General features: G+C 44.1%; 1 protein-coding gene and 1 long non-coding RNA gene across 4 annotated transcripts; one reads left to right on the top strand and one right to left on the bottom strand.

Annotated features, from left to right (window-relative positions):
- Window positions 1-5,827: 5,827 nt before the first annotated feature.
- Window positions 5,828-13,508, bottom strand: LOC138916971 (uncharacterized). Its single transcript, XR_011424248.1, has 2 exons — window positions 12,557-13,508; window positions 5,828-10,269 (listed from the first exon to the last, which is right to left on the bottom strand). It is a non-coding gene; the product is annotated as an uncharacterized lncRNA (long non-coding RNA).
- Window positions 13,509-13,536: 28 nt separating this feature from the next.
- Window positions 13,537-27,194, top strand: ZDHHC4 (zinc finger DHHC-type palmitoyltransferase 4). Of its 3 annotated transcripts, none has more exons than XM_001493488.6 (8): window positions 13,537-13,689; window positions 14,098-14,265; window positions 14,933-15,056; window positions 15,828-15,901; window positions 16,406-16,584; window positions 18,201-18,326; window positions 19,910-20,154; window positions 26,847-27,194. In XM_001493488.6, exons 2-8 carry the CDS (start codon window positions 14,207-14,209, stop codon window positions 27,126-27,128), a joined length of 1,089 nt encoding a protein of 362 aa, XP_001493538.3. In that variant the 5' UTR covers window positions 13,537-13,689; window positions 14,098-14,206; the 3' UTR covers window positions 27,129-27,194. The 3 variants fall into 3 exon arrangements, with proteins under 3 accessions (XP_001493538.3, XP_070086803.1, XP_070086804.1); XM_070230702.1 differs by having other exon boundaries at window positions 13,597-13,711; XM_070230703.1 differs by lacking the exon at window positions 13,537-13,689 and adding an exon at window positions 14,713-14,814 and having other exon boundaries at window positions 14,125-14,265.
- The last annotated feature ends 26 nt before the right edge of the window (window positions 27,195-27,220 follow it).

Below are 27,220 nucleotides of genomic sequence, written 5' to 3'. Positions count from 1 at the left end.
CCATCCCAGCTGACAGAGCAAGGAAATATAAGTCCCTAAGTCATAGAGGGTCAGCGGGGTTGACTTACCTCAGCATCTTTTCCCTCATCCCCTTCATTGAGGTTATTTCATACATTTGTAATACCGTTAGATTTTTGGGGGGCCACATTTTGTCTTTCATCTTGGGATGCCCCAACTTCCCAAATGATTTTTAAAATTTGCATACATCAAGTTCACTCTTTGTGCTATAACTTTCCACAGATTTTGACCGTTAAAAAAGAAACAACAGGCCCAAAACGGAGTCACTTGTGCTAAGCCCCACATCAGCAAACCAAGACATACTGCAGCCTCAGCCTCTCCCGGGAGCGCGCCCTTTAACCAGCCCATCTGGAACTTCCTGCTCAGCAGTAGTGAGGTAATCCGCCTGATAGAACCCTACCATCCCCTAAAGAACGATGAGGTAATCTGCTTGTTCTTTGTCCCTGCTCCCTTCTGCCTAAAAAAGTCACCCATTTTGTACAGCTCTTCGGAACTCCTTTCTATTTGCTACATGAAATGCTGCCCGACTCACGAATCGTTGAATAAGGCCAATTTGATCTTTAAATTTACTCAGTTGAATTTTGTTTTTTCTAACATGACAAATGCTTAATGCCATGTACCCACCATTACTATATCATACAGGAGAGTTTCGTGGCCCGAAAATGTCCCCTGTGCCTCATCTATTCAACCTCTTTGCCCCCTCACCCCCACCCCCCAGTCCTCTGGCAACCACTGATCTCTTTACTGTGTCTATAGTTTTGCCTTTTCCAGATTGCCATATAAATGGAATCAGACAGTATAGAGCCTTTTCAGACTGGCTTTTTTTCACTCAGCAATATGCATTTAAGATTCATCCATGTATTTGTGTCTTGATAGCTCATTCCTTTTAATCTTTGTATATCATTCTGTGGTATGGATGTACCACAATTTCTTTATCCATTTGCCTATTGAGAGAGATCTTGGTTGCTTTCAGTTTTTGGCAATTACAAATAAATCTACTGTAAACATTCACGTACAGGTCTTAGGGTAGACATAATTTTCAAGTCAGTTGGGTAAACATCTGGATGTACAATTGCTGTATCACATGGTAAGATAAGGTTTAGCTTTGTCAGCCTGTCAAACTGTCTCCAAAGTGGCTGTACTGTTTTGCATTCCACCAGCAATGAATGAGAGTTCCTGTTGCTCCACATCCTTGGAGGCAATTGGCATGTAAAGGTTATTTCGAATTGTAGTCTTAATGGGTAGTAGTGGTACCTCATTGATTTTTTTTTTTTTGAGGAAGATTAGCCCTGAGCTAACTATTGCCAGTCCTCCTCTTTTTGCTGAGGAAGACTGGCCCTGAGCTAACATCCGTGCCCATCTTCCTGTACTTTATATGTGGAACTCTTACATAGCATGGCCTTGGCCAAGCGGTGCCATGTCTGCACCCAGGATCCGAACTGGCGAACCCCGGGCCACCAAGAAGCGAACGTGTGAACTTAACTCCTGCGCCACTGGGCCGGCTCCTCATTGATGTTTTAATTTGCTTTTTTCTGATGTTAAATGACGTTGAGTATCTTTACATATACTTATTTGCCACCTATGTATCTTCTTTGGTGAGATGTCTGTTCAGATATTTGCCCATTTAAATTTTATTTTGTAATTGTTGAGTTTTCAGGTTTTTTTTTTTGTGTGTGTGTATTTTGGATACGAGTCCTTTATCCGATGTGTGATTTACCAATATTTTCTCCCAGTGGGTAACTTACATTTTCATTCTCTTAGCAGTAGTATTCACGGAGCAAAAGTTTTAATTTTAATGAAGCCCATTTATTAAATTTGCCGGAGGGGATTATGCTTTTGGTGTCGTACAAGAAACTCATCGCCAAATCCAAGGTGGTAGAGATTATCTCCTATTTGTTTTCTTCTAGTGAACTCTGGAAAACATCCAGCCTCACCATGGTGCCCTGTTAAAAGAGTATGTTGTATTGATCTGACTCCTCCATGAGAAAAGGTTTTTTCCCCCTTAAATAATCTGCAGAAATATGACTGTGAACAACACAATAATAGATCCTGCTTGTTGTGGCTGAATTGTTTCCCTTCAAGTTCCTATGTCGGAGTCCTAACCCCAGTACCTCAAAATGTGACTGTATTTGGAGAAAAGGCCTCAAAAGGGAGGAAGAAGTTAAAATGAGGCTGTTAGGGTGGGCCCTAACCCAGCATGACTGGTGTGCTTATAGGAAGAGGAAATGTGGACACAAAGAGTCACCAGGGTCGTGCACGCACAGAGGGAAGACCGTGTGAGGACACAGTGAGGAGGGCGGCCATGTGCAAGCCAAAGAGAGAGGCGTAGGGAGAAACCAACCCTGCCGACACCTTGCTCTCAGACTTCCAGCCTCCAGACTGTGAGAAAAAATAAATTTCAATTGCTTAAGCCTCCTAGTCTGTGGTATCGTTTTATGGCAGCCCTGGCAAACGAATGCAGTGCCATAGTGAAATGTTGTCAGAATACAGCTACGAGGCTCTTCATTCAGGATGCGTTGAGAGCTGGGTAAGTGGCCTTGGCCAAAGGAGGGCAGACGGATTGATTGGGAAAAGCCGGACATCAGTTTAAAACAGGCTGGTGTCTTCCGCTCTCCATGCCAAGTCTACCCTGACGCATCCAGCCACGCTGGACTGAACAAAGTCCAAACTGAGAGGTACTATCTCGCAGTCCTATATCATGTACTCCTACCCAAAACCTTTGAGGATATCTGCACTGTCGCCTTAAGACCTCAGCTGACAAAGGCAGGGGAGTAGGTGACTGCCTGCTGGCTGAGGGGATGGAGGGGTCCATTCCCATGAGATGAAGTTGACCAGTGACATAATGGCATTTTGAGGGCAGGATTGATGATTGGCCTGGGGCTATGCGATAGCTTTCACCAACAACTTGGCTAGTGTATTAGTCAGAGAGATTAACACTAGCCGCTGTAACAAACGACCTCCAATCCCAGTGGCTTAACGTAGTAACATTTCATTTATCACCTATATCACATGATGGATGGCTCTCCTGGGTCGGGGTAGGGCTGCCTCAAGGAAAAGATGCAGGGTTCTAGATCCTTCCATTTTGTGATGCTGACATCTTAAATATGTGGCTACTTCTCCAGAGGTCACTGCAGAAGGAGAAGAGATTGCCAGGGGATGGCGTGAGAACGTTTTAAGGGCTCGGTCTAGAAGTGACCTACATTTCTTCTGCCTACTTTTCAATGCCCAGAACAAACTGCAAGGGAGCCTGGGGGATGTAGTCTTCCCTTGTGCCCAGGAAGAGGAAGCCGTGTGGCAAATGCCTGACATTGTCTCTACTGGATAGGGAAACTTGATTTCCTACCCAGCCTGCAAATGTTGGGATGTTGGGGAAGATGGTGGGTGGGGACTCAGCCTCCAGAGTCAGGGATGCTGGTTGAAACAACCACTTCAATCTAACAAGAGTTGGCTTAGCAGTAAAGAAGGCAAAAGTTGGGGGCTTACTTGACGACGGATCTGGCGTGAATTAAGGAGGGGGCTTGTCGGGGGTGCCATTTGGATAGGAGGGTGGCATGATGAGCAGCAAGGAGACTGTCAATCCCACTGGCATGCCACAGGGAGGGTTAGCAATACAACAGTGAAGAACGAAATAGCTGTCACGCCCGGGTTGAGGCAGGCCTGACCCTCTGCTCAGCCCCTGTCCCAGGTCAGAAGTCAGATCAGCCCACTGGGCGCACGTTGTCTCTCTTACTTTCATTTCCCCTGTGTCTGTTTCCTCTCTGCTCACTTTAAAGTCACTTTATCTTGTTTTGCACGCCTATGTAAACCATCTCCAGGCCTGCCTGGAATAAGACAGGGTGATATAAATAAATGTCGGGGAGAGAGTCTGAGAGAGTGAGAAGCTGCCCTTCCCAGCCTCAAACCCACCGTTCTTCCCCCAATCGCCAAGGCATCTTTAGATGGGTACTTGGGTTGGGGGGCGACTTAGCCTGAAAAGAGCCACCTTTTCATCTTTCAACCTATTCTATAGACTTTAGTGTGTCTGTTGAAAAGACAAATGTCTGAAAGCCAAACTCTTTTTTTTGATGTCAAGTTGGGGATTTGGGAAGAGAAAAAAAAACTATCGCAAAAGCTTATGGTTTACGCCATAAACCACAGAGTGGGACTGCTGGCATGGGGACCATGAGCCTCTGTCATACCCAAGAGAAGTAAGAGTCCCAGCAGTAGGCCAGCAGGGGAGACTCAAGAAGGAGGCTTGGAGGAGCAGACCCGCTCCCCATTGGAACCTGGGTCAGGGGAGCCGAGCTAAGGCCAGCTATGGGGAAACAAAGGAGGTTGCATTTGGCACATCCGACTGTGGGGTTGTGTGAGCTCCTACCAGCTGCACGTGCTCCCCTCTCAGTGCTCCACTCCACTCTCGGGAGCGTCATCAGAGTGGGACGGTCAGGGTGATTAACGCTAGCTGCTGTAACAAACAACCTCGCTGTGTTTGTGTGTGTGACAAACAACAAACTCTGTGTGTCCCACACGCCTCTCCCTCTGGTTCCCTTGCTTTGGGCTAATGTGCAGAATCACTTCTGACACTGCAGGCTCAGGGCTCTCCCTCCTCCAGGCTGCAGAGCTTGTAAACTGCTAGTCCTACTAATCTTGGAGCTCTTGGCCAGCGATGCGCCATCTTTGTGGGCTCTGAAGAGGAGTTGCCCTCGTGGCTCACTGGCCCAGAGGAGGCATCAGAACCTAGTGGGCTAGTCCAATGTCATTACTGGAGCCAGGATAGGGGGCGCCCCACTCCCCCAGGGGCATTTCATGGAGTCTGCGGTATGCTCGTTCCAGGCTGCTCCCAAGGGCCTCCCCTGTCTGAGCCTCCATGGAGAGATTAGCGAACACTTCCTCTGTGTGGCTTCCATGGTTCTCAAGTCAGGTTGACCATCCTAACTTGGTTCTTTGCCAGCTCCTCTCTTTCTGCCAGCCCTGTGATGTTGGAGAGCATCTGCCCCTTCTCCGTTTACGCCCTCTTGCCCTTCCTAAGGAATCGCATTCGTTCTGGGTGACCTTGCAGAACTGTGTGGCTGCAGTTTTGTGGCTAAAATTTCCTCCCCCTTCCTTTGAATATACATTTCCTTGAACCTACACTGGAGACGGCTGCCAGGAAGGAATTTTATTAATAGATTTGCCTTTGCGTCTGGGAAATGAAGGACAGCCACCACAAGCTCCTGCCATGCCTCAAACATCCCATGTTTTCACTGTCACTCCTTCATTCATCCTGGGCTCAATCTGAAATTTTTTTGGACATTTTTGACATATTCCTCCCATCAGTCCAGCTATAACAACATATCAGATCCCCATTTATGGAGTGCCTACTCGGCATTCAAGCCCCTTTCTCTTGTTACCCAAGTCTGTCTGGCATCTTCCTCTCCCCTGAGCAGCTCATGTGATTTGGGAGAATTTGGTACCCCCTGCAGCTTCAGCAGGGGGCCACATTTAACTCACCAAATGGCACATTCCATTCTCCTGGCACAGTCATTGTTTAGGAGTGAGCCTATGACTCAAGCCGGCCAGAGTGAATTTCAGCACTCCTATCTGGAATGCCAGGGTAAACCTCCCCACTCTCCCCTCATTGGAAGTGAATGTGGAAGCATGAAGCCCCAACTGTGGCTGGCAGCCATGCCAGCACCAGGAGGAAAGCTGGTTTGGGGACGAAGCTGATACTCGGGTAGCAGAGTGAGGGACAAAAAGAACTTCTGTCCTTCATGATGCCATTGAGCTGCTAATTCAAACCATTCCTGAAGCCCACCCCATCTCTGGACATGCAGTGGTTGAGGCCAAGAAGTCTCTTTAGTTGTTTAATCCAGTGCATTGGGCTTAAATTACTTGCAACAAAAAGAACCCCGATAGCCCAAACCTCTCGTGCCAGAAATACTTCTCACTTTGTTCTTCTGTATTGATCACATTTGTTAATTGCATCGATGATGTTAGTGGCCAATAGTGATTGAATGGGCTTTACCTGCATTACCTCACGTAATCCTCACAACAACCCTTTGCGGTAGATTCTCTTGTCCTTACTTTAGGAGATGAGGAAACTGAGACTCACAGAGATGAAGTAACTGGCCTAAAACCATACAGCTAGAAGAGAGATGGATCCTAGACTGGACCCCAGGAAGCCTGATTCCTGAGCTCAGACTTGTAACCTCTTTATGACCTCCCACCCAATATTTTCATTCTGAATTTCTTCCTGGAATGATATTCACATCTGCCCTTCACAGAGCCCAGCGTCAGTCCTGATTCACTTGGTGTCGAGAGAGTTAACGAGAAAGTCATGACTCTGGGACACTAACCAGAAATTACCTTTCCACTTCTTCCCCACGGCTCTGAGACAGCATTTACAATTTCGTCCCTCATCCTCCTCTGGCCTCTTTCTGTGTAACGGACAAATTAAACAAGTGCAGCACAAATCATGTGCACTTTGTCTGCAGGGACAGACCGTCTTCCATCAGTCGCCTGTGATCGCTTGCTTGTCTGTCTTTTCTCTGGTTGTCAGGTGACTTCTCTTTTCTGAAAATGTCTCAGAGGTCATCCTGGGACAGCTCAGCCCCAACTCAATGTCCAGGGCTGGATGCTTCTCTTGCTCAGCACTGCTAGCCAAAGGATGACCAGATTGCAGCTACAAGACTAACTCCTGGTCTCGACTAGGGTAGAAAACCAGTCTCTGTTGAGAGGCATGAAGATGGCGGCCAGAGATAGAATCTCCAGATTCAGCACATAAAAATACAAGATGCCCAGTTAAATTTGAATTTCAGATAAACAACAGATCATTTTTACTCTAAGTATACTTATACCCTAGTTCTAGAGATACCACAGGTGATGGTGAACGGCAGTCTTGGTGACCAGAGTAACAGAGCATGTGGGGTGACGAGGGCTGAGCAGTGCCCCAGGTTAACACCAGTTCAGAAAGGATCAGGAAATGGAGATTCTGTCAAACTCCCTATTACGTGGTAGCTGAATCCAGCTGTTTTAAGGGGCAGCAATCAAGGTAGAGGAGGCCGGGTGGAAATTCAGAAGTGTAAGCGGGCCACACCTGCATTGTGCTCCAAGCTGGCTAATGGTGACACACAGTGGCCCCACCTACTGGCCAGAGGAATTTTTGTTTTGGTGATATCCAGGATATAGATTTCGTTTGGGTGTGATTCATCCTTTTTCTTTCATGCATTCAACACATTTTTATTGAGCAGCTACTATCAGATAGGCACTAAAATAATTGCTACTAATACAATAGCAAGCAAATACAGACCCAATCCTTGCCCTCCCACAAAAATACTTTTGTTATATCCCTTTGAAAGTTTTTCTTCTTTTCTTTTCCATTGTAAAATTCCTCCCAACCAACAAATCACTGATTGGAAACAAGCAACATGCGCCATTTGCCTGTTGCGAGGGTGGCTATGATGTCCTGTATCCCATTTCCACAGTGTTGCCTCAGTCATTCCCTTGGGGACAATAGATGGTGGTATAAAAGGTAGTTGATCCTGTCAACCGATCTTGCGGCAGGTAAAAAACCGATACCACAGGTCCAGTTTCAGGGGCTGACAGGAGGGCTTAGGAAGGCTCCAAAGAGGGATCCTGTGCCTCGTGTTTCACAGGGGACACAATCCTTTCTATCACACTTGAATTAAATTTTGGCTTTTCAGCTTAAATAGTGTGTTTCTCCTATGCTATTTATAAAATACAAGTGTCAAGGTTCATGCTTTGAGGTATTGAAGAACAGAGGTGAAGAATAAAATGCCAGAAACACAGGAGTTTCAGGAACTGACCGACCACTGAGAAAATATGCGAATATGTTACTTGCAAAACTCTCTATAATATCAAAACGTAGGAAATAATACAAATGCCCAACAGCAAAATATTAAGTGAATTATATTGCATCCCTGAATAATAATTAAAAGTACATAGATACAGGAAAAACACTTATGATAAACTAGGTAAAAGAAGCAAAATTCGAAATTATCTAGACACTATGATTATAGGTATGTAAAGCTTTTATATGAATATAAAATTCACGTTTTAATATGTTTATAGAGATATACAATAATAAAGTAGCAGTGAAGATAGCAATCTAGGGGACTTTTGGCTCATCAACCAGAAAGTCCAGTGCGCTCAGGGCTCTGACTGCCTTTCTCTGCCCTTCTCTCAGGTCAGCCTCTCCAGGGTGTAGGCTTGCTTCACAGTGCCAAGATCAGAGACGTGAAGCCACAGGCTTCCTCTTTAATATCTTTATTCACATTTGGGGGAAAGGAGGTACCATGGAACAGAATCCTAGCTTCATTCTAATTGATCCGTTTGCCTCCCAAAGGCCGGCCATGTCTTCGTTGACTTTTGCCTGGAAAAATCCTTACGATAAGGAGGACAGGATTATCCTGATTGGCTGGGACCATCCCCTAGAGCTGGGGGTGGTTGAGAGCATTTGGAGAGCGGTGTAGCAGACATGTTGAGAAGGAAACCTCAGTGTCCACTATGCTGTGTATACACAGAAGATTGCCATGAAAGGCAAGAATGTGAGTTGGAAGGCAGTTGAGAATTTAATAGTTAGTGCCTTGGCTGCACACTTTAAATGTCTCCTTTCCCTTCTGAAATGATCTCAGTCATCACAGGAAGAAGTTCCAGATGAATTAGAGATGAAAGTGTAAATCAACTATTTAAAAAAATTGGAGAATATATTCGTGCGTATGTGTGTGTGTTGTTGTTTTCGTGGTTTTGGTGATGGAATATTGGAGTAAAGAATACTTTGTTAAATTCTGCTTATCAGCCTTCTTAAAGGCTAATAAATGTGAGTACTTCAGAATTTGAAACCTCTGTATGACAAAGAGACCATAAACAAAGTTAACAGATATGTGACATGTGGGAGAAAATATCGGGAATTTATGTTAGAGACAAAGGATTAACATCCAGAATGTGATAGAGAATAATCTCCCTCTATTTCTTCTTTTCAGTAGTAACAACGTTCCAAATATTAGCGGAACACACGGCAGCACAGCCAGACACTACATTTCCCAGCTCCCCTTGCAGCCAGGTATGGCCATGTGACTATGTTCTGGCAATGGGACCCAAGCCAGAAAGGCTAAGTGCAACTTTCAAGTTCCATTCTTACAAGGAAATGGCCTTTCATTGCCTTCTTTCCCCTTTCTCAGGGGTTGGAAGGTGGTGACCTTGGGGTAAGGACAACACCCTAGTGCTGTGGCTCCAAACCGTGCACAAAGCACCCTGGGGTGCCACAGTGAACTCACAGGGATGCTGTGGGATATCTGAAAATTTTGAGGAAACAAAGCAATATTTATGTTGTATATGAAATGCTAGCTTGAGCTAGTTCACATTTTTAACATCAGATTGCTGAATTCCTGACGTCGCATCTTTGCAAAGATGGATTTAGAAAGCAAGTGCCACTGGAATATCTATGTGGAACAGGAAATGAGAATGGTGGTTTCCAATCTGATTATAAAGTTTGATAAACTGCACAGTGTGCAGGGGGCACTCAGTTGTTTGGACACAAATACTTATGGAGGTGTTTAGAGCTAATTAATAGATGGGATTTTCAGATATTTCTTTTTGCCTAGGAGCTCTGTGAAAAAAGTTCTAAGTCACTTAAGGATACTGTGACGAGGGAAAGTTTGGGAATTTTTGCTTAGTGGTGGAGCTAGATAGGAAAAATCTGGGTCCTTGTGTGATCTCGTGGCTCCCCCGGAGCAGAAATGCCTACCACTCCTGGACTGTCCACCTACCACTGGACCATTGCATGTGAAAGAAACTTCTTTCCTATTAAAGCCATTGTGTTTGGGGGCCTCTCTGTTACAAGAGCATAGCAGACATTGTGGGTGCCCTGCCTATATCCCCAGAGCCCACGTGAGGTCCCCTGCAGAGGGTTCCTGTACATGCTGATGGCTTCCTGGGTCTGCCCGAGGGTATTCTCTGTACTTGGGCTGGGCTGGCCTCTGTGTGGACAGGCCAGAAGGACCAGGGAGTTACCGCCCCTGGAGTGGCTGGGTGGATACCCCATCTGCTTTGCTCCTCAGTGGAAGAATTCTGAGGCATTTCTATGGAGCCTCTCAGAGGATCCCCCTTGGGGCTGAGCCCCAGATGCCCACCGCGACTCATCAACATCAGCTTTCTTGGCCTTCCACTCTTCTCTCTCACTTCCGCCATCCCTCACAGTGTCTCCCGGGAACATCCTCCAAAATGAACTACTTATACCAAATCCTTGTCTTGGGGTTTGCTTTTGGGGGGAACCTAAACAAAGAGAAGCGCCTTAGCTTATACTCTAACAAATACAGAAAATATGTAAATAAGTACCGCAAAGCAACGAGAAAATGGTAAACAACTCAAATAAAAGTGATGAAGGATAATGGTCAGCAATTCACAATAGAGGGAAGACAACTGACCAAAAAACACGTCAGTATAAGATAAACAGCATCACTGGAATCTGGCCAGTTGTCATTATGACAGCCCAGCACAGTAATTAAGAACACTGACTGATTCTTGAGCCCAATCGTCTGAGTTTGAATGGTGGCTCTAATGCTTTCTAGCTCTACGACCCCGGGAAAATTATTTAACTTTGCTATGCCTCTGTTTCCTCATCTATAAAAATGGTATCGTAATAATAATACTTATGTCACAGAGTTACTATAAAGATTGTGACAATTATTAAAAATTTGAATGTGCTTAGAACAGTACCTGGAATACAGGAAGCGCTATATAAGCGTTTATTGAGCCAATAAATAAATAAAATGCCATTTCACCCATCAGAATAGTAAATATTAAAGGAACTGATCTATTAAATATTGACAAGGGTTTGGAGAAACAGGCTCTTTCGCATATTTGTAGCTGAAGAGGACTTTAATAGCATTTACTAAAAGGACAAATGCCTGTATATTCTTTTTTTTTTTTTTGAGGAAGATTAGCCCTGAGCTAACTACTGCCAGTCCTCCTCTTTTTTGCTGAGGAAGACTGGCCCTGAGCTAACATCGTGCCCATCTTCCTCTACTTTACACGTGGGACGCCTACCACAGCATGGTGTGCCAAGCAGTGCCATGTCCGCACCCAGGATCCGAACCGGCAAACCCCGGGCCGCCGAGAATCGGAACGTGCGAACTTAACTGCTGTGCCAGCGGGCCAGCGCCCAGCCTGTATATTCTTTGGCCCAGAAATTCTACTTCCTGTAGCTGCCCTAGAAAAATACACCTAACTATATGTGATGACGCTCATGCAGGTATTCCCACTGCAACAGTTTGTAACAGCAAAAACTGAAATTAACCCAAATCTTTAGTAATAGAACAGTTCTATTAGAGGTTGCAAACTGGTGGTCCTTGGGCTAAATCTGTCCGGAAGGTATGTTGTCCTTAGCTGAACAGTATTTTAAATCTTGAACCAGTTGCCAACATTAAAACATTAGGAGATTTATGTTATAAAAATCTAGATTTTCAAATACTCTGAAAATACTGGGATTCAAGTTAACAACCCTTTGGTCTGTGTAAATAGCTACGTCTGCTTAGAATGAGACACACATGCTCCACTTTGTCACTTCACTGATTAGTTACCCACACAGCCCTGTAGGCACTGGAGTTTGGGACCCTGGCAGATGAGTTATGGCTCAGCTAAGTAATGAAATGTAGACAGTGAGGAAAATACAACATGGCACATATATACCTGGTGGTGTGGAAAGATCATCAAGACAGATTCTTGCCGTTTTTCTAAAAATTTTTTTGAGGAAGATTAGCCCTGAGCTAACATCCACCGCCAATCCTCCTCTTTTTTGCTGAGGAAGACTGGCCCTGAGCTAACTTCTGTGCCCATCTTCCTCTATTTTATATGTGGGATGCCTGCCACGGCATGGCTTGACAAGTGGTGCATAGGTCCACACCTGGGATCTGAACCGGCAAACCCCAGGCCTTGGAAGCAGAACGTGGGAACTTAACTGCTGTGCCACTGGGCTGGCCCGAAGATTGTTGAGTGGGAAAAAAAAAAAAAAAAAAAAGCAAGGTGGAGAACCATCATGTCTAAGATGATGCCACTTCTGAAAATAACAACAAATTATATATCTGTGTATATATACACTAGAATGTAAACTATAAAGTTCAGGGACTTTTCTCTGTCTTAGTGCTATGTTCTCAATGCTTAGAATAGTGCCTGGCATATATTGTGTACTCAATTCATATTTGTTGAATAAATATGTATGTAAATGTATAAAAGAGTTTTGGAGAATACACACTAAATAAGTGATTAATTCTGTCAAGGGCCTGGGATTGGGAGGGGTGGTGATCAAGGGACATTTTTGGTTTTGTCTTGTATAGTTTGACTTTTTTACAAGGAGAAGAGAATATTGCACGACTTGCAGAAATTTTTTAAAAATCGAAGAAAGGCAAGCCAGCACAAAATACCGGAGGTGATCAAACCGAAATTCAAAGTTAGTCTCAACTGAAACCCATCCAAGAAAAATGAATGGGGATAAAAATAAAGTTCTGTGATTATGAGCAAAAAAAGCTAGCTCCAAATACTTCACCACCAGCTCAGAACTAACCAGCAGGGTCATGAGTCAGCTGGAGACGCTGATGAAATCCAGCCCAGTCTGGGTATCCATCCACAGCCGCCGTCTTCCCTGGTGGCATTGCATCCTCTGATTTTTGTTTTACAATTTTGTGTCCATAAGTTCATGAAGGCCTTGCACACAATGTATCAGGAGAAAGTGCCCAGCTTGATAAGTTTTTAAAAAAAGAAAAAGAACAGGAATCAAGGAACTAGGGTAGCTAGCAAAGACAGGAAAAAAGAAGCGCTTTAAGGCCACAGTGTTTGGAGATCAGACATCTCTCAGAGGGAGGATAGGCCTGGCTCAGGTACAGACAGGTTTTCAGAGGCATCCGGAATAGACCGGTCTCAGCGGATTCCGAGGCGTTCAGAGCAAAGAAACGGCCCACAGGGGACTTCTCAAAGCTATGTTCGGAAACAGCTCTTCTCACCCCAGGTTCAACTATCATTAAACAGCCTTCCTTCTTATCCTCCAGGTTTGTCGTCAATCAACTGTCACTGCGCCCAGGGGGAGGACGTTCAGAGCTATTCCGAGACAGCAGGACCAAAGACACTCGAACGGTTCGGACAGATCCCAACGGTGTAGTGGGCAGAAAGCCAAGCAAACTCTGTCCACTGCGAAGACACAGCGCACGAGCCCCTAAGTGTCCCCGCCCCGGGCCGCCCGGGCCCCCGGCCGGCTGGGAGCTGGGCGCTGGCCGGGCTCGACCCGGGCCGCTGGACAGCTGGGCAGCTGGGGCCGCTTCCCAACACTGCCGTTCTCGCCCGCCCAGGCCTGGGATGGTCTTTCTGGAAAGTTTCTCGCAAGAGCGCTCTGAAGTGCCACCTGCCAGGGGTCAGACCAGACCACGCGCCAAAGCCAGCGCGGCGGGGAGAGACGGGTACCCCCTAGGGCGCAGAAGGCGACCAGCGACCCGGCCCCCGCCGGCCGGCCGGCCGCAGCCACTTCCGCCGGAAGTCGGCCTGGCTACGGTCGTCGCGTGATGATGTCACGGGCCCGCCCGAAGTCTGGGAGCCCGCCCTGCAGGCGCAGGCGCAGTGTAGCTGGCGGTTGGCAGGTCCCGGCGGTGGGGTCGGCTTCGTGGGGCTCTCAGACTGCCCGGCTGGCGCAGGGGCGTCCGGCTCCCGGTCTGACCTGCTCCTCCCCTTTGTGTGTGGGGTCGCAGCCCCACCTCCACCCCGCCCTTGGCCCGGGCCCCCCCAGTGTCCCCCTTGAGCCTTCTGTCCCCCACCCCGGTTCCGGTCTCCGGGAAAAGCTCCGGCCAGGCCGATCCGCCGGGACCCTCGGATAGAGAGTAGCCTCGGGGAGGTCCTTTTATCGGGTCCCCAGAGTGGGCACCTCAGGGATGAGGTTAAATGTGGGAATCCAAGGCTTCGGCTGATTTCTTCCCAGTTAAGCTTTTTCTCCCGAAGTCTTATAACCCTGCACCCTGCGGGGTCTCAACCTCCCCCGACTTCCAAATTCTTTTCCACAGTGTATGCCCCCTGCCTCCTACCCTGTCTTATTATGTAAGTGTCCAATTGCTGTCTCTGCAGCCAGATCCAGCCTCCTGGAGGAACCATGTCTCCTGCAGCTCTGGGTGCCACCTGTTGTGCCAGGCGCACGCCGCTGCACAAGAAGGGGTGCCGTTTGAATGGTCTGTGAATGTTGGGAGGAGGAATGCCCGAGCTGCTGGCTGGAAATAACCCAAACGAAAGACATATGTAAGCCTGGGGACCCTGAATCGCCTCGTGAGAATTGCTGCTCTTTGTTTTCTCCGTCTTATCTCATGAGTAGTTTCTAGTTTGGTTCTCTCAATTGAAAGTCCGGCCCAGAATCATATCTGCTAAGGGTAGAAGTAACCATTTCCAGTTTCTTAATACGGGCCTGTGTGTTGACGCTAGTCCCCATGGGTGATCTCTGATTGTTGTGGTCACTGACCTGTAGGGATGCTTCTTAGGATAGGAAGCCTGATCCTGGACGTGGGCCCCTGACTCCCTCTAGGGGATGCTTATTTCAGTAGCATTGTCACCAGATCCTTTGGAGTACATTCTGTATCCATATCCGTGTGAATACTTATATCTAAGAAAGTAGAAGAATGATTTGTTGCTAGGGGGTGGAAGGTGGGTGTATTTTGTGTATTATTCCCCACTTTATTTTGAAATTTGCAGGCAGGCGATGCCCCAAAGCAGACCGCAGTGGTTTGATTAGGAAACTCTTGAAGCATCGAGAGAAAGAGCTCAGGACCATCTGGGATGCCCCACTGAGAAGCAGTGTGTACTTGAGGGCAGATAAATTGTTTTGGGAGCCATTTAGGGAGCTGATGTCTGAGAAAATGCGCCAGGGAATACATCCCTCAGTAGTAGCCACACTCTTTCTGTTCCTTTGTAGCCCCAGGATGGACTTTCTGGTTCTTTTCGTGTTCTACCTGACTTTGGTGCTCATCAGTGGTGTTATGATCTGCGTCTGCTCGAAAACCGGTTACTTGAAAGGCCCGGTCAGGAGAGGAACACAGGTAACAAGGATGCTTGGAGACCACTGGATTTTGAATACCACCAGCCTAAAAGGCTCACCAGTTTCCTGACAACAAAACAGAGACACCGTTATTGTTCATTTGTTCACTTGCTCTTTGATTTATGGCAGTAGTGGTATATTTGAAAGTCACTCTCTGTTCTTTATTGTTGTTACTGTTTCAAATGACCTTGTGATGATGCTTTGAGAGAAGGTAGCATTCTCAAGGTTGGCTCTTTTTCTCTGGATTTGATACCTGTCGTTGGGCATGAATGTGAGCAATGTCTTCCTGGAGGGGCCTGATGAGTGAAACTGGGGGATGTGTGAGCAGAAAGCTGACCATCAGGCTGCCCACGCTCCTTCTCAGGGATCATAGTGAGCCAAATTAGGGTGAGCAGCCTCGGGAAGGGGTTGACTTGTGAGGGATCTGGGCTAATGCCCAGTGATCTGGAGGTGACTCTGGAACCTGGGACTGAGCTCAAGGCAGGGAAAGGAAGGGTGTTCACATTAGCATTGCCTGATCCATCCCCTCTGCTCGTCTCCCTTTGCCTGGAGACTCTGACCTGGTGCCTTCTTTGGGGTCAGGGTGGAAATGGAGGAGTTGGCATCAAAGTAAGGCCTCCTCTTTATTCTCTCCCAAATTTCTTCTCTGCCCATATGCAGAAACACAACTTACCATCACCAATATTGCCAGCTGAAAGTGAAGCATCGAATTTGTTTGGGAGTGGGGTGAATGAGAAATGAAACTGAATCTTTCTCTTTTCTTTTGTTTCAGATATTTTCCTATATAATTCCAGAATGCCTGCAGAGAGCCATGCTAAGATTGCATCATTACCTCTTCCATACACAGTATTTATATTTCAGAGTTTCAATATGACTTTCTTTTCTGTTTTGATTGTCAATTGTTGCTATCCTCTAGCATCGGGAAGCTCCTCATGGTTTCCAGCGTGGTACAGGGCAGGATGCTGGAAAGGATCAGGAGTCCTGCCTGGGTTTAAAACCCCTTGTTCATAGATAACCTACCTTTTATCTCTGGGGTCTTGGCGTGTCTACTTTTAAATATAAATATTTAGAGAGTGGGAAAATATTGACATGCATTTCTGTAAAAGAAATATATTCTGATACTGAGACCTCAATTCCCAACAAAGATGATAATAATAATAGATAACATTTATTGAGCACTTAATGTATGCTAGGCACTTTGCGAAATGCGTCACGTGGTTTCTTCTGGAATTCTTACTATTATCTCAATCCTGAAGGAAGTGGTTGACCCTTGGTTAACTTTCCTTAGTGTTGTATGATTTCTTCATGGAGAGGCCCCCGTGAGCAAGCCACGTATCTGTTTCCTTTCAGAAACCGCACCTTCATTCTCCTGCACCTCACCTTGCAAGGGATGGTTTATGCTGAGTACACCTGGGAAATATTTGGCTACTGTCAACAGCTGGAGTTCTCCTTATATTACCTTCTTCTGCCCTATCTGTTGCTGATTGTAAACCTGGTTTTTTTCACCTTAAGTAGTGTAACCAACCCTGGTAAGTTGAGGCTCTCAGGACAGACTGGTGACAGCTCAGATGTCACTCTTGCTGATAGTGCCTCCAACAAGTCGTGCTCCCTCTAAGGGCTTTGCAAAAGATTTGCTATGTAACCTTTTCATGATTTTTCAGTTTTGACTGTTTTCTAATTTTTTCCTTCTCGGACCCATGGGTTATTTAGAACAGTTTAAAATTTTCCATATAAATTTTTTAGTTTGATTTTTTGATACTTTCACTTAATTGTGTTATATAGTGAGCTTGTGGTCTGTAAGATACTGTTTCTTTTAGAAATTTTATTGACATTTGCATTATGCGTGGGTGTTTGGTCAGTTTTTGTAAGTGAGCCATGTGTGCTTGAAAAGAATGTGTATTTTCTAGTTCTTGGATACAGAGAACAATGTAAATATGTTAGATCAAGTTTGTTAATTATGTTCAAATCTTTTATATTCACACTAATTTTTTTGTTTGATCGATTAGTGAGAGAGGTGTGGTATCTCATTCTGCTGGTAGACTAGACAGATTTCTCCTTTTAGTTAGTTTTTGTTTCACATACTTTGAAATTACTATATGTGTGTGTACATATTAGTTATATATATTCTTATTAGATGCGTTCAAGTTTAGAATTAATATTATCTCTTGAATCTTTTTTTAAACTACACTGAGTCTCTTTGTCACTGGTAATATTCTTTGCTCTCAAGTCTCTTTTTTTTTTTTTTTTTTTTTGAGGAAGATTAGCCCTGAGCTAACTACTGCCAGTCCTCCTCTTTTTGCTGAGGAAGCCTGGCCCTGAGCTAACATCCATGCCCATCTTCCTCTATTTTATATGTGGGACGCCTACCACAGCACGGCGTGCCAAGCGGTGCCATGTCCACACCCGGGATGCAAACCGGCGAACCCTGGGCCGCCGAGAAGCCGAACATGCGCACTTAACTGCTGCGCCACTGGGCCGGCCCCTTCTCAAGTCTCTTTTGTCTGATATTAATATTATTACGCTATCTTTCTTTTGGTTGATATTTGCTTGGTATTTTTTTCCATCCTTTTACTTTGAACTTTTTCTGCCCTTGAAGCACCAAATGTCCATGGAGTGATCAGTAAATAAATAGAATGTGGTTTACCTGTATGATGGAATATCATTCAGCAATAAAAAGGAATCAAGTACTTATGCATGCGACAACATGGATGAACTTTGAAAACATTATGCTTAGTGAAAGAAGCCAGCCACACAAGATCACATTTTGTATAATTCCATTTACACAAAGTATCCAGAAAATGCAAGTCCACAGAGACAGAAAGTAGATTAGGGGTTGCCAGGGGCTGGGGATTAGACAGAAATGGGGAGTGACTGCTAAAGGAATTCTTTTTGGGGTGATGAAAATGTTCTAAAATTGGTTGTCACGATGGTTGCACAACCCTGTGAATATACTAAAATAGCCATTGAATTTACGTTTTAAATGGGTTTATGAGTTACCTCTCTTGTATGAATTGTTAAAGATGATAAAATGAATTATTGACGATATCAAATACACCAGTTTCAGTTGTGCAGTGTCAGGACAGATTTTGTGAACATCCAGTGCTCCCTATTGCTGGAAACTGATGTTGGTCCTTCGTTTTTTCAGGTACCGTAACAAAAGCGAATGAGTTACTGTTGCTTCCAGTTTATGAATTTGATGAGGTGTTGTTCCCAAAGAACATGAGGTGTTCTACTTGTGGTTTAAGGAAACCTGCGCGCTCCAAGCACTGCGGTGAGTGTGGCTGCTCAGGCTCCAGCGCCTCGCAGCAGATGTGGGCTTCGTCTGTAAGGGAGTGTGACGGAAATCTGAAGACAGGGCCATCTGACCCCTAGACAGCGGCGGCCACTGCTGGTAGTGGCTGGAGAGTCGTTTTTTTCGGGACATGTGGTCTTATGGGCAACCCTCAGCCCTGGGCCTGACAGCCCTTCCTTTGCCAAGTGGCAGGGCATATGGCCCAAGAGATGTTTTCTGCAGGATGTTGTGTTTGCAGATTTCAGTCCTGGCAGAGCCTGTTCTTCTGGGGAGTGGCCAAGACTATAGACTAGCGCTGTCCAACAAAAATATAATGTGAGCCACATATATGATTATAAATTTTCTAGTAGCCACACTGCAAAAGTACAAAGAAATAGGTGAAATTAATTTCAATGGTATATTTTATTCAACCTATCTAAAATACCTTTTTTCTTTTTTTGGTGAGGAAGATTGGCCCTGAGCTAGGTCTGTGCCCATCTTCCTCTATTTTGTATGTGGGACACCACCACAGCAGGGCTTGATGAGTGGTGTGTAGGTCTGTGTCCAGGATCCAAACCTGTGAACCCTGGGCCACTGAAGCAGAGTACACAAACTTAACCACTATGCCACTGGCCCCTAAAATGCCATTTTAACGTGTAATCAATATAAAAAAGTCCTTCATGGGATTCTCTTTTTCATACTAAGCCTTTTGGAATTTGCTGTGTATTTTACATTTACAGCACATCTCAATCCATACACTAAGTTTTCATCAGAAGTACTTGATCTGGGGCTGGCCCGGTGGTGCAGCAGTTAAGTTCGGCAAGTTCTGCTTCTCAGTGGCCCAGGGTTCGCCGGTTCAGATCCCGGGTGTGGACATAGCAGTGCTTGGCAAGCCATGCTGTGGTAGGCGTCCCACATATAAAGTAGAGGCAGATGGGCATGGATGTTAGCTCAGGGCCAGTCTTCCTCAGCAAAAAGAGGAGGATTGGTGGTAGTTAGCTCAGGGCTAATCTTACTCAAAAAAAAAAAAAAAAAAACAGAAGTACTTGATCTGTATTTAGGTTTCATAAAATTTACAGTTGGAAGAGCAGATTCATGTACCCAAGCTATTCCAGACATTCTCAAAAGTTTTCTAGCAACTGAATCAATACCAAAAAATCATTTTCCTTTAATATCCACATTGACATTCATATAATGGTTCATCTTTATCAGAAGGGTTGATTTGACTTTTAAGCAAAAGTAATGTTTTAAAACTGTCCAAGTTAAGTAAATTCACCAACTCTTATGTCATCTCAGTGTTATTCACATTGAACTCAAAAGATCCTTGCACAAATTGGAAAACAACTGTAAATTTATCAATATCAACAAAGTATTCTTTCAAGGCTGTCAAGTGCTCAGTACCCACATATGGCTCGGGGCTACGGCATTAGACGCTGCAGTTCTGAAAGCTTGGTGACAGCAGCTGCCATTTACCTCGGCTCATACTGCCAGTGGTCAGTTTGTAAACCTCTCAGGAGGTGTGCATGGTGTCATTGTGTGATCGAGGACCGACCCAGGGCTGTGGCTCTCCCATTTCTGTGCAGCTGTGTGTAACCGGTGCGTGCACCGTTTTGACCATCACTGTGTTTGGATGAACAATTGCATCGGGGCCTGGAATGCCAGGTACTTCCTCATCTACCTCTTGACGTTGACGGCCTCTGCTGTCACCATGGCCGTTGTGAGCGCTGTGTTTCTGGTCCGGTTGGTGGTGGTGTCGGGCTTGTACCAGGAGACTTACGTTGATGACCTTGGACACTTACAAGTTATGGACACCATCTTTCTTATTCAGGTAATTAATTATTCAGGTAATTATGTTGTGGGCTGTGTGCTTCTAACTTTGGGTTTCAGAATTAGAAAAAGGATATTGGTTTTCCCAGTAAAAGCATGAAGCCATTCCTTTTTCAAAGATTGATATGGAATTTTTTGAATTGATAAATAATTCACATACCATAAAATTCACCCTTTTGAAGTGTACAATTCAGTGGCTTTAGTTTATTCACAGGGTTGTGTAACCATCACCACTAATTTCAAAACATTTCATCATCCCCAAAAGAAACCCATACCTATCAGCAATCACTCCCCATTCCCTTCTGCCTTAGACCCTGGCAACCACTCATCTACTTTCTGTCTCTATGGATTTGCCTTTTCTGGGCATTTCATATGAATTGAATTATACAGTGTGTGGCCTTTTCACTGAGCATAAAGTTTTCAAGGTTCATCCATCTTGTAGCATGAATCAGTACTTCATTCCTTTTTTTTTTTTTTTTTTTGGTGAGGAAGATTGGCCCTGAGCCGACATCTGTTGCCAGTCTTCCTCTTTTTCCTTGAGGAAGATTGTCCCTGAACTAACATCTGTGCCAGTCTTCTTCTATTTTGTACGTGGGGCGCCACCACAGCATGGCTTGATGAGCGGTGTGTAGGTCTGAACCTGCGAACCCTGGGCTACTGAAGCAGAGTGTGCCAAACTTTTAACCACTGTGCCACGGGGCCAGCCCCAGCAGCTTATTTTTTAATTGGATTGTCTTTTATTCTTGTGTTGTAAGACTTCCTTTTATATTTTAGACACTTGATCCTTATCAGATATATGATTTTCAAATATTTTCTGACATCCTGTGAGTTGTCCTTTCATTTTTTTGGTGGTTTTTTTTTGAAACACAAAAATTTTTGATTTTGATGTTCAGTTTATTTTTTCTTTTGTTGCTTGTGCTTTAGTGTCATATATAAGAAACCATTGAGTAATCTAAGGTCATGAAAATTTACACTTACATTTTCTTCTAAGTGTTTTATATTTTTAGCCTTTACATTTAGGTCTTTGATCTTTTTTTTTGGAGGAAGATTATCCCTGAGCTAACATCTGCTATCAATCCTCCTCTTTTTGCTGAGGAAGACTGGCCCTGAGCTTACATCCATGCCCATCTTCCTCTACTTTATATGTGGGATGCCTACCACAGCATGGCGTGCCAAGGGGTGCCATGTCCACACCTGGGATCCAAACTGGTGAACCCTGGGCCGCCAAAGCGGAACGTGTGCACTCAACTGCTGCACACCAGGCTGGCCCCTAATCTTTTTGAGTTAATTATTATATATGGTGTGAGGTAACGTTCCAGCTTTAGTAGGTGGATATCCAGTTGTCCCAGCACCATTTGTTGAAAAGACTATTGTTTGCTCATTGAATTGTTTTGGCACCCTTGTCAAAAATCAATTTACCGTAATGTAAGGGTTGAAGCCATTCTTTTAAAAACTCATTTGATGGCTAAAAGATTTCTGCTTCATTTATGAGAAATAGCTTATGAACAGTTATTTTTTTAGGTAACTGCTTAATTCTCCTTGAGTGTTTTTTTCCCTTTTGTTTCAAAGAAAATAAAATGTCATGAGCAAGTGGGGTGTATTCCATGAATGCAAGGTTGGTTCATTATTAGGAAATAGATTAATATTTTATACAGCATTATTCAATATAAGGAATAAGACATAATTATTTCTCTAGAAGCTGAGAAGCCTTTCACGGTATTCAGCATCCATTCCAGTAAAGGCATTCAGAAAATAGGAATTAAATGATATTGTCTTATTATGATAAAATACACACATAGCCCCAAAGCCAGCATATTTTTTAAAAATTCGTCTTTTGAAACAATTATAGATTTACAGGCGGTCACAAAGAAATAGACAGGAGTCCCAGGTACTCCTAAGCCCTCCCCCATGCCAGCCTCCCTGTCCCACTACACACAGTGCCGAAACGAAGGAATCGATGTGGGCACCATCCGCAGAGCTGATTCCGATTGCACTAGTTGTATATGCGTCTTGTTTGTGTTTTGTGTGTATGTGTTTGTACAGCTCTGTGCAATCTGTCACATGTGTAGCCTTGTGTAGCCACCCCTACAGTCCAGATGCTCTGCTGTCCGCCAGAGACTCCCTCGTGTTACCCCTTATAGCCACAGCCTCCTCCACATCCTTCACGTCTGGCCACCACTCATCTGTTCTCCATCTCTATTATGGCATTTCACCATTGGTACATAAATTGAATCAGGCAGTCTCTTTCTGAGATTTTTTTTTTCACTCGGCATAATTTCCTTGAGATCCATTCAAGTTTTTACTCATATTAGTAGTTTGTTCTTTTTTGATTGCTGTATAGTATTCCATGGTACGGAGGGACTGCAGTGTTTTAACCCTCCACCCTTTGAAGGACGTTTGAGTAGTTTCCAATTTTTGTCTATGATGAATGAGACTGCTGCGAACATTTGTTTACTAGTTCCTGCATGAAAATAAGTCTTCAGTGTGATTGTTGGGTGGAAGTCCATTTTAGGTTTCGAAAAGGACTCCTGTACTATTTTCCAGAGCAGTTACACCATTTTACATTCTGCCAGCGACGGCCCGAGGGAGGTGGTCTGGTTTCTCTGCCTCCTTGCCAGCATTTACTCTTATCCCTGGTTTTCCTTTTAGCCGTTCTGATAGGTGCGTAGTGACGCCTCATTGTTGTTTTAACCTTGAGTAGTTTTTATTCTTAAATTTTTTTCCAATTATGTAAATTTCCAAACATACTGAAAAGTTGAAAGAGTAACAAAGTGACTACCCATATACCTTCCACTTAGATTTAAACAATTGTTAGTGTTTTCATCTGTTTTCTTTCTGTGTGTATGTATTTTTCTGTGTTAGTAGAAACAAGTTGGAGATAACGTGTTGCTTTACCCTTAAATACCTGAGCATGCATCTTTTAAGAATGTCAACATTCTCCATAACTACAGTTCTGTTATCCCACCTAAGAAAAGCAATAATAAATGTATGTACTATCAAGTCCATATTCAAATTTCCCCATCGTTTCAAATATATCTTTTATAGCTCTTGTACCTTCTTGAACTGGAAAACACCTTATAGTTATGCATTGCATTTGAATGTTACGGCTTTTTAGTCTCTTTGAGTCTCAAATCACACCCCTACTTTTTTCCATGAAATTACCATGTAGTAGTCTAGTTGGCTCTTAGAATGTCTCCTGTTCTAGATGTGTCTTTTTCCTAATTGCGTCATTTAATTTTTCTCTATTTCTTTATAGTAGTGTAAACTGGAAGTTAGTTCTAGAGCCTTGATTAGATTCAGGTTAAATATTTTTGGCAAAAATGCTTCCTCGGTGGGGATGTGTATTTCATACTGTGTCCCATTAGGTGGGATATAGGATCAGCAAAGCCTGGGTTGATCCATTGGTTAAGGTGGTGACCACTGGTAAGTGCATTTTCCCCTTTGCAATGGCTAATCTGTATATATGGTTATGTTTTTGTATTTAGAACTTTCTTTAGGCTCGATTCCAAAAAATATAAATACTGGGTCAAAAATTATCAACATTTCTAAGTCTTTTGATATTCATGTATATTATCAAAGTGCTTTCTCAAACTCATGCATAGAGCAATGTGTAAGTGTTCATTTCATTGCATCAGGGCAGGGTTGATGCTGCTTGGGGTGGGAAAATATGGTGTACCCCCCTCTTTTTTTTTTTTTTTTTTGCAAATTATTTCAATTATATTTAGAGGAAAAAAGCAAAGTGATCAGGGTTAATATGACCCTTAAATATATTTTTAAAAATGTTTGTGAACACCATGATTAGACAGTAAAAAAGTGCTGAAAAAATTTCCAATAACTTGGGAAAGAAACTCTTACTCTTCCCTTTTACACATTATTTTCTAGTGGGAAATGTAATCAGAACTTTAACATTATTTCACATTCTCCGGGCCTGTTTCCTCATTCAATCAGTTATTCATTCCATAAACATCCACTGAGCACATGTCTTCTATGTGCCATACACCATAATTGGCATGTAGAGGAGGAGAAGCTGAAATGACAGGGGTGCTCCTTTTGCAGTAGCCAGCCTCCAAGTTGGCCCCCAAAGATCTTTACCTCCTGATAGTCACACCCTTGTTTAGTCCCTTCCCACATTGGATTAGGATGCGTTTATGTGACAAACATACAACAAAAGTGAAGGTATGCCACTTCCAAGACTAGGTTATAAAAGGCTGTGGGTTCTGTCTTGGGTTTTCTCTCTTTCTTGGACCACTTTTCTGGGGAAGCGAGCTGCTGTGTTGCAAAGGCCTGCACAGTGAGCAGCTAAATTCTCTGGCCAACAGCCAGTGACGAACTGAGGCCTGCTAACAATTATGTGAGCGGATTCTTCAACCCCAGTCAAATCTTGAGATGGCAGAAGCCCCAGTCAATATTGTTTTTTTTTTTTTTTTTTTTTTAAGTTTTTTTTTTTTTTTTATTAATGTTATGATAGATTACAACCTTGTGAGATTTCAGTTGTACATTTTTGTTAGTCATGTTGTGGGTACACCACTTCCCCCTCCGTACCCTCCCCCCACCCCCCCTTTTCCCTGGTAACCACCGATCAGATCTCCTTCTCAATATACTAATTTCCACCTATGAGTGGAGTCATATAGAGTTCGTCTTTCTCTGACTGTCTTTTTTTTTTTTTAAATACTGATTTAATTACTTGTGCTATTTTTTTTTAAGATTTTATTATTTTTATTTTTTATTTTTCCTTCTTCTCCCCAAAGCCCCCCACTACATAGTTGTGTATTTCAGTTGTGGGTCCTTCTAGTTGTGGCATGTGGGACACCGCCTCAGCATGGCTTGATGAGCGGTGCCATGTCCGCACCTAGGATCTGAACCCGTGAAACCCTGGGCCACCGCAGCAGAGTGCATGAACTTAACCACTCGGCCACGGGGCCGGCCCCCTGTTGTACCCTTTTAAAAAACTATATTTCTTTCATTACTTTTGATTACTTTCCTTGTCTGTCAGTCATTTGTATATCTTTGTTTGTGAATTATGTCCTTTAACTGTTGACCTCTTTGATATTAGAAAAACTTTTGATTTTAGTTCTTTACATGATAGTGATAGTTCATTCTTACTGTATTTTTCTATTTTTAATCTTTTTTTGTGTGTAAAAGGTTAGACATTCTTCCTCATCAAATCTCTTTTCTTTGTAACTTCAGTTAGAAAGTCTCCCCTATCAAGAATTTTGATAAGTATCTACTTCTCTTTTCTCCTGACTTTCAGAAATTCTTCGTTTTGCTTATTATAAAAAAGAACTTATAAAAAGTCGAGCAGTCCAGAGTGTTTAAAAAGAAAGGGGGGAGGGGAAATAAATGAAGGGGGTCAAAGGATACAAAGTTCCAGTTGAAAGATGACTAAGTTCTGGTGAGTGTCATCTACAGCATGGTGATGGTAGCTCGCGATGCTCTATTTTGTATTCGAAAGTTGCTTAGAGAGTGGCTCTTAGAAGTTCTCACCACCCCCCCCCCACACATAAATTGTAACTATGTAAAGTGATAGATGTGTTAACTAATCTTACTGTGGCCTTTTCACTATATCACATCATTACATTGTGCACCTTAGACTGCCACCATGCTATGTGGCAATTATATCTCAATAAAGCTGGGGAAGAGAAGAAAATTTAAAACAAAACACCTTGGAAGAAAAAATAAAATAAAATGCAAACTGGGAGTTATACCCCTCCGCTCCCAACAGTTTGACTCCCCGGAGGCAGCCACTTTTGTAGTCGGGCGTGTTGATCTCAGGCTTTCTCCTCTGTGTGTTCACACGGCTGTACACTTTCGCAGAGACAGTTCTGTTTTTGTACAAGTAGGATGCCCTTGTGATCCCTGCATCTTCTCTTTCTCATTGGGCAATATATTACCAACATCTGTTCCAAATCAGTACGTAGAAATTGACCTCCTTTTTAATCGCTCCGTGTTATTCCATAGTATGACTGTCCCAGAGTTTGCCTCTTCTTTGTGGATGGACATTTAACTTGTTTCTTCTGGGACGCAGGGCTGTTAAAATCAGTGCTACAGTGAATACCCTTGTACATATATTCCTGTGACTGTGGTTTTAAGGGAGAGAATGCTCCCTTCTCTCCATCGGGACTTTCTTTTCTTTTCTTCTTTTTTTTTTTTTGAGGAAGATTAGGCCTGAGCTAACATCTGCCAATCCTCCTCTTTTTGCTGAGGAAGACTGGCTCTGAGCTAACATCCATGCCCATCCTCCTCTACTTTATATGTGGGACGCCTACCACAGCATGGCTTGCTAAGCGGTGCCATGTCCACACCCGGGATCCAAACCAGTGAACCCTGGGCCACTGAAGCAGAACGTGCGCACTTAACTGCTGCGCCACCGGGCCCTGAGACTTTATTTTCATGCAAGAACTAAGATCTACATTTCTTTCTTTATTTTACATGTAGCTGACTGGCAGAGCACCATCTCCTGAGTATCCTTTCCCTTTTCACTTCATTTTTCTCCTATGAAACCACCGTACATCCTAGCACTTCTCCTGGGCTGTTTGTTGTGCCGTTGATGGTTCTGATGTGTGTCCAGTGAGTCAGATGTGTATGGAGGTGGGACCGGGGAGGCACCTCTGTCGCGGCTGTGGATGGTGGGTGCTGAGCGTTGCTTGCGTCACAGCCTGGCTGCCTAATGTGCTGCTTCTTCTGTGTCCCCAGTACCTGTACCTGACCTTTCCACGGATTGTCTTCATGCTGGGCTTTGTCATGATGCTGAGCCTCCTCCTGGGGGGCTACCTGTGCTTTGTGCTGTACCTGACCGCCACCAACCAGACCACTAATGAGTGGTACAGAGGTCACCAGGGCTGCTGCCCCCATGTGGCCCGGCCCCCATCTGCACATCCCCAGGTCTACCAGAACATTCATTCCCACGGGCTTTGGAGCAACCTTCGAGAGATCTTTCTACCTGCTGCTGTGCATTATGGGGGAAAGAAGAAATAAGAGTGGGAAGCGTTACTTCCTTTTAAATATGGCAGTTTATTTATACATATAGATACTTTCTAAGTATTGGGTTCTGTCTGTTTTTTTCTGGT

Source organism: Equus caballus, chromosome 13 (assembly GCF_041296265.1).
Source record: "Equus caballus isolate H_3958 breed thoroughbred chromosome 13, TB-T2T, whole genome shotgun sequence".
NCBI lineage: Eukaryota > Metazoa > Chordata > Mammalia > Perissodactyla > Equidae > Equus > Equus caballus.
This window is presented reverse-complemented; position numbering and strand designations above follow the sequence as displayed.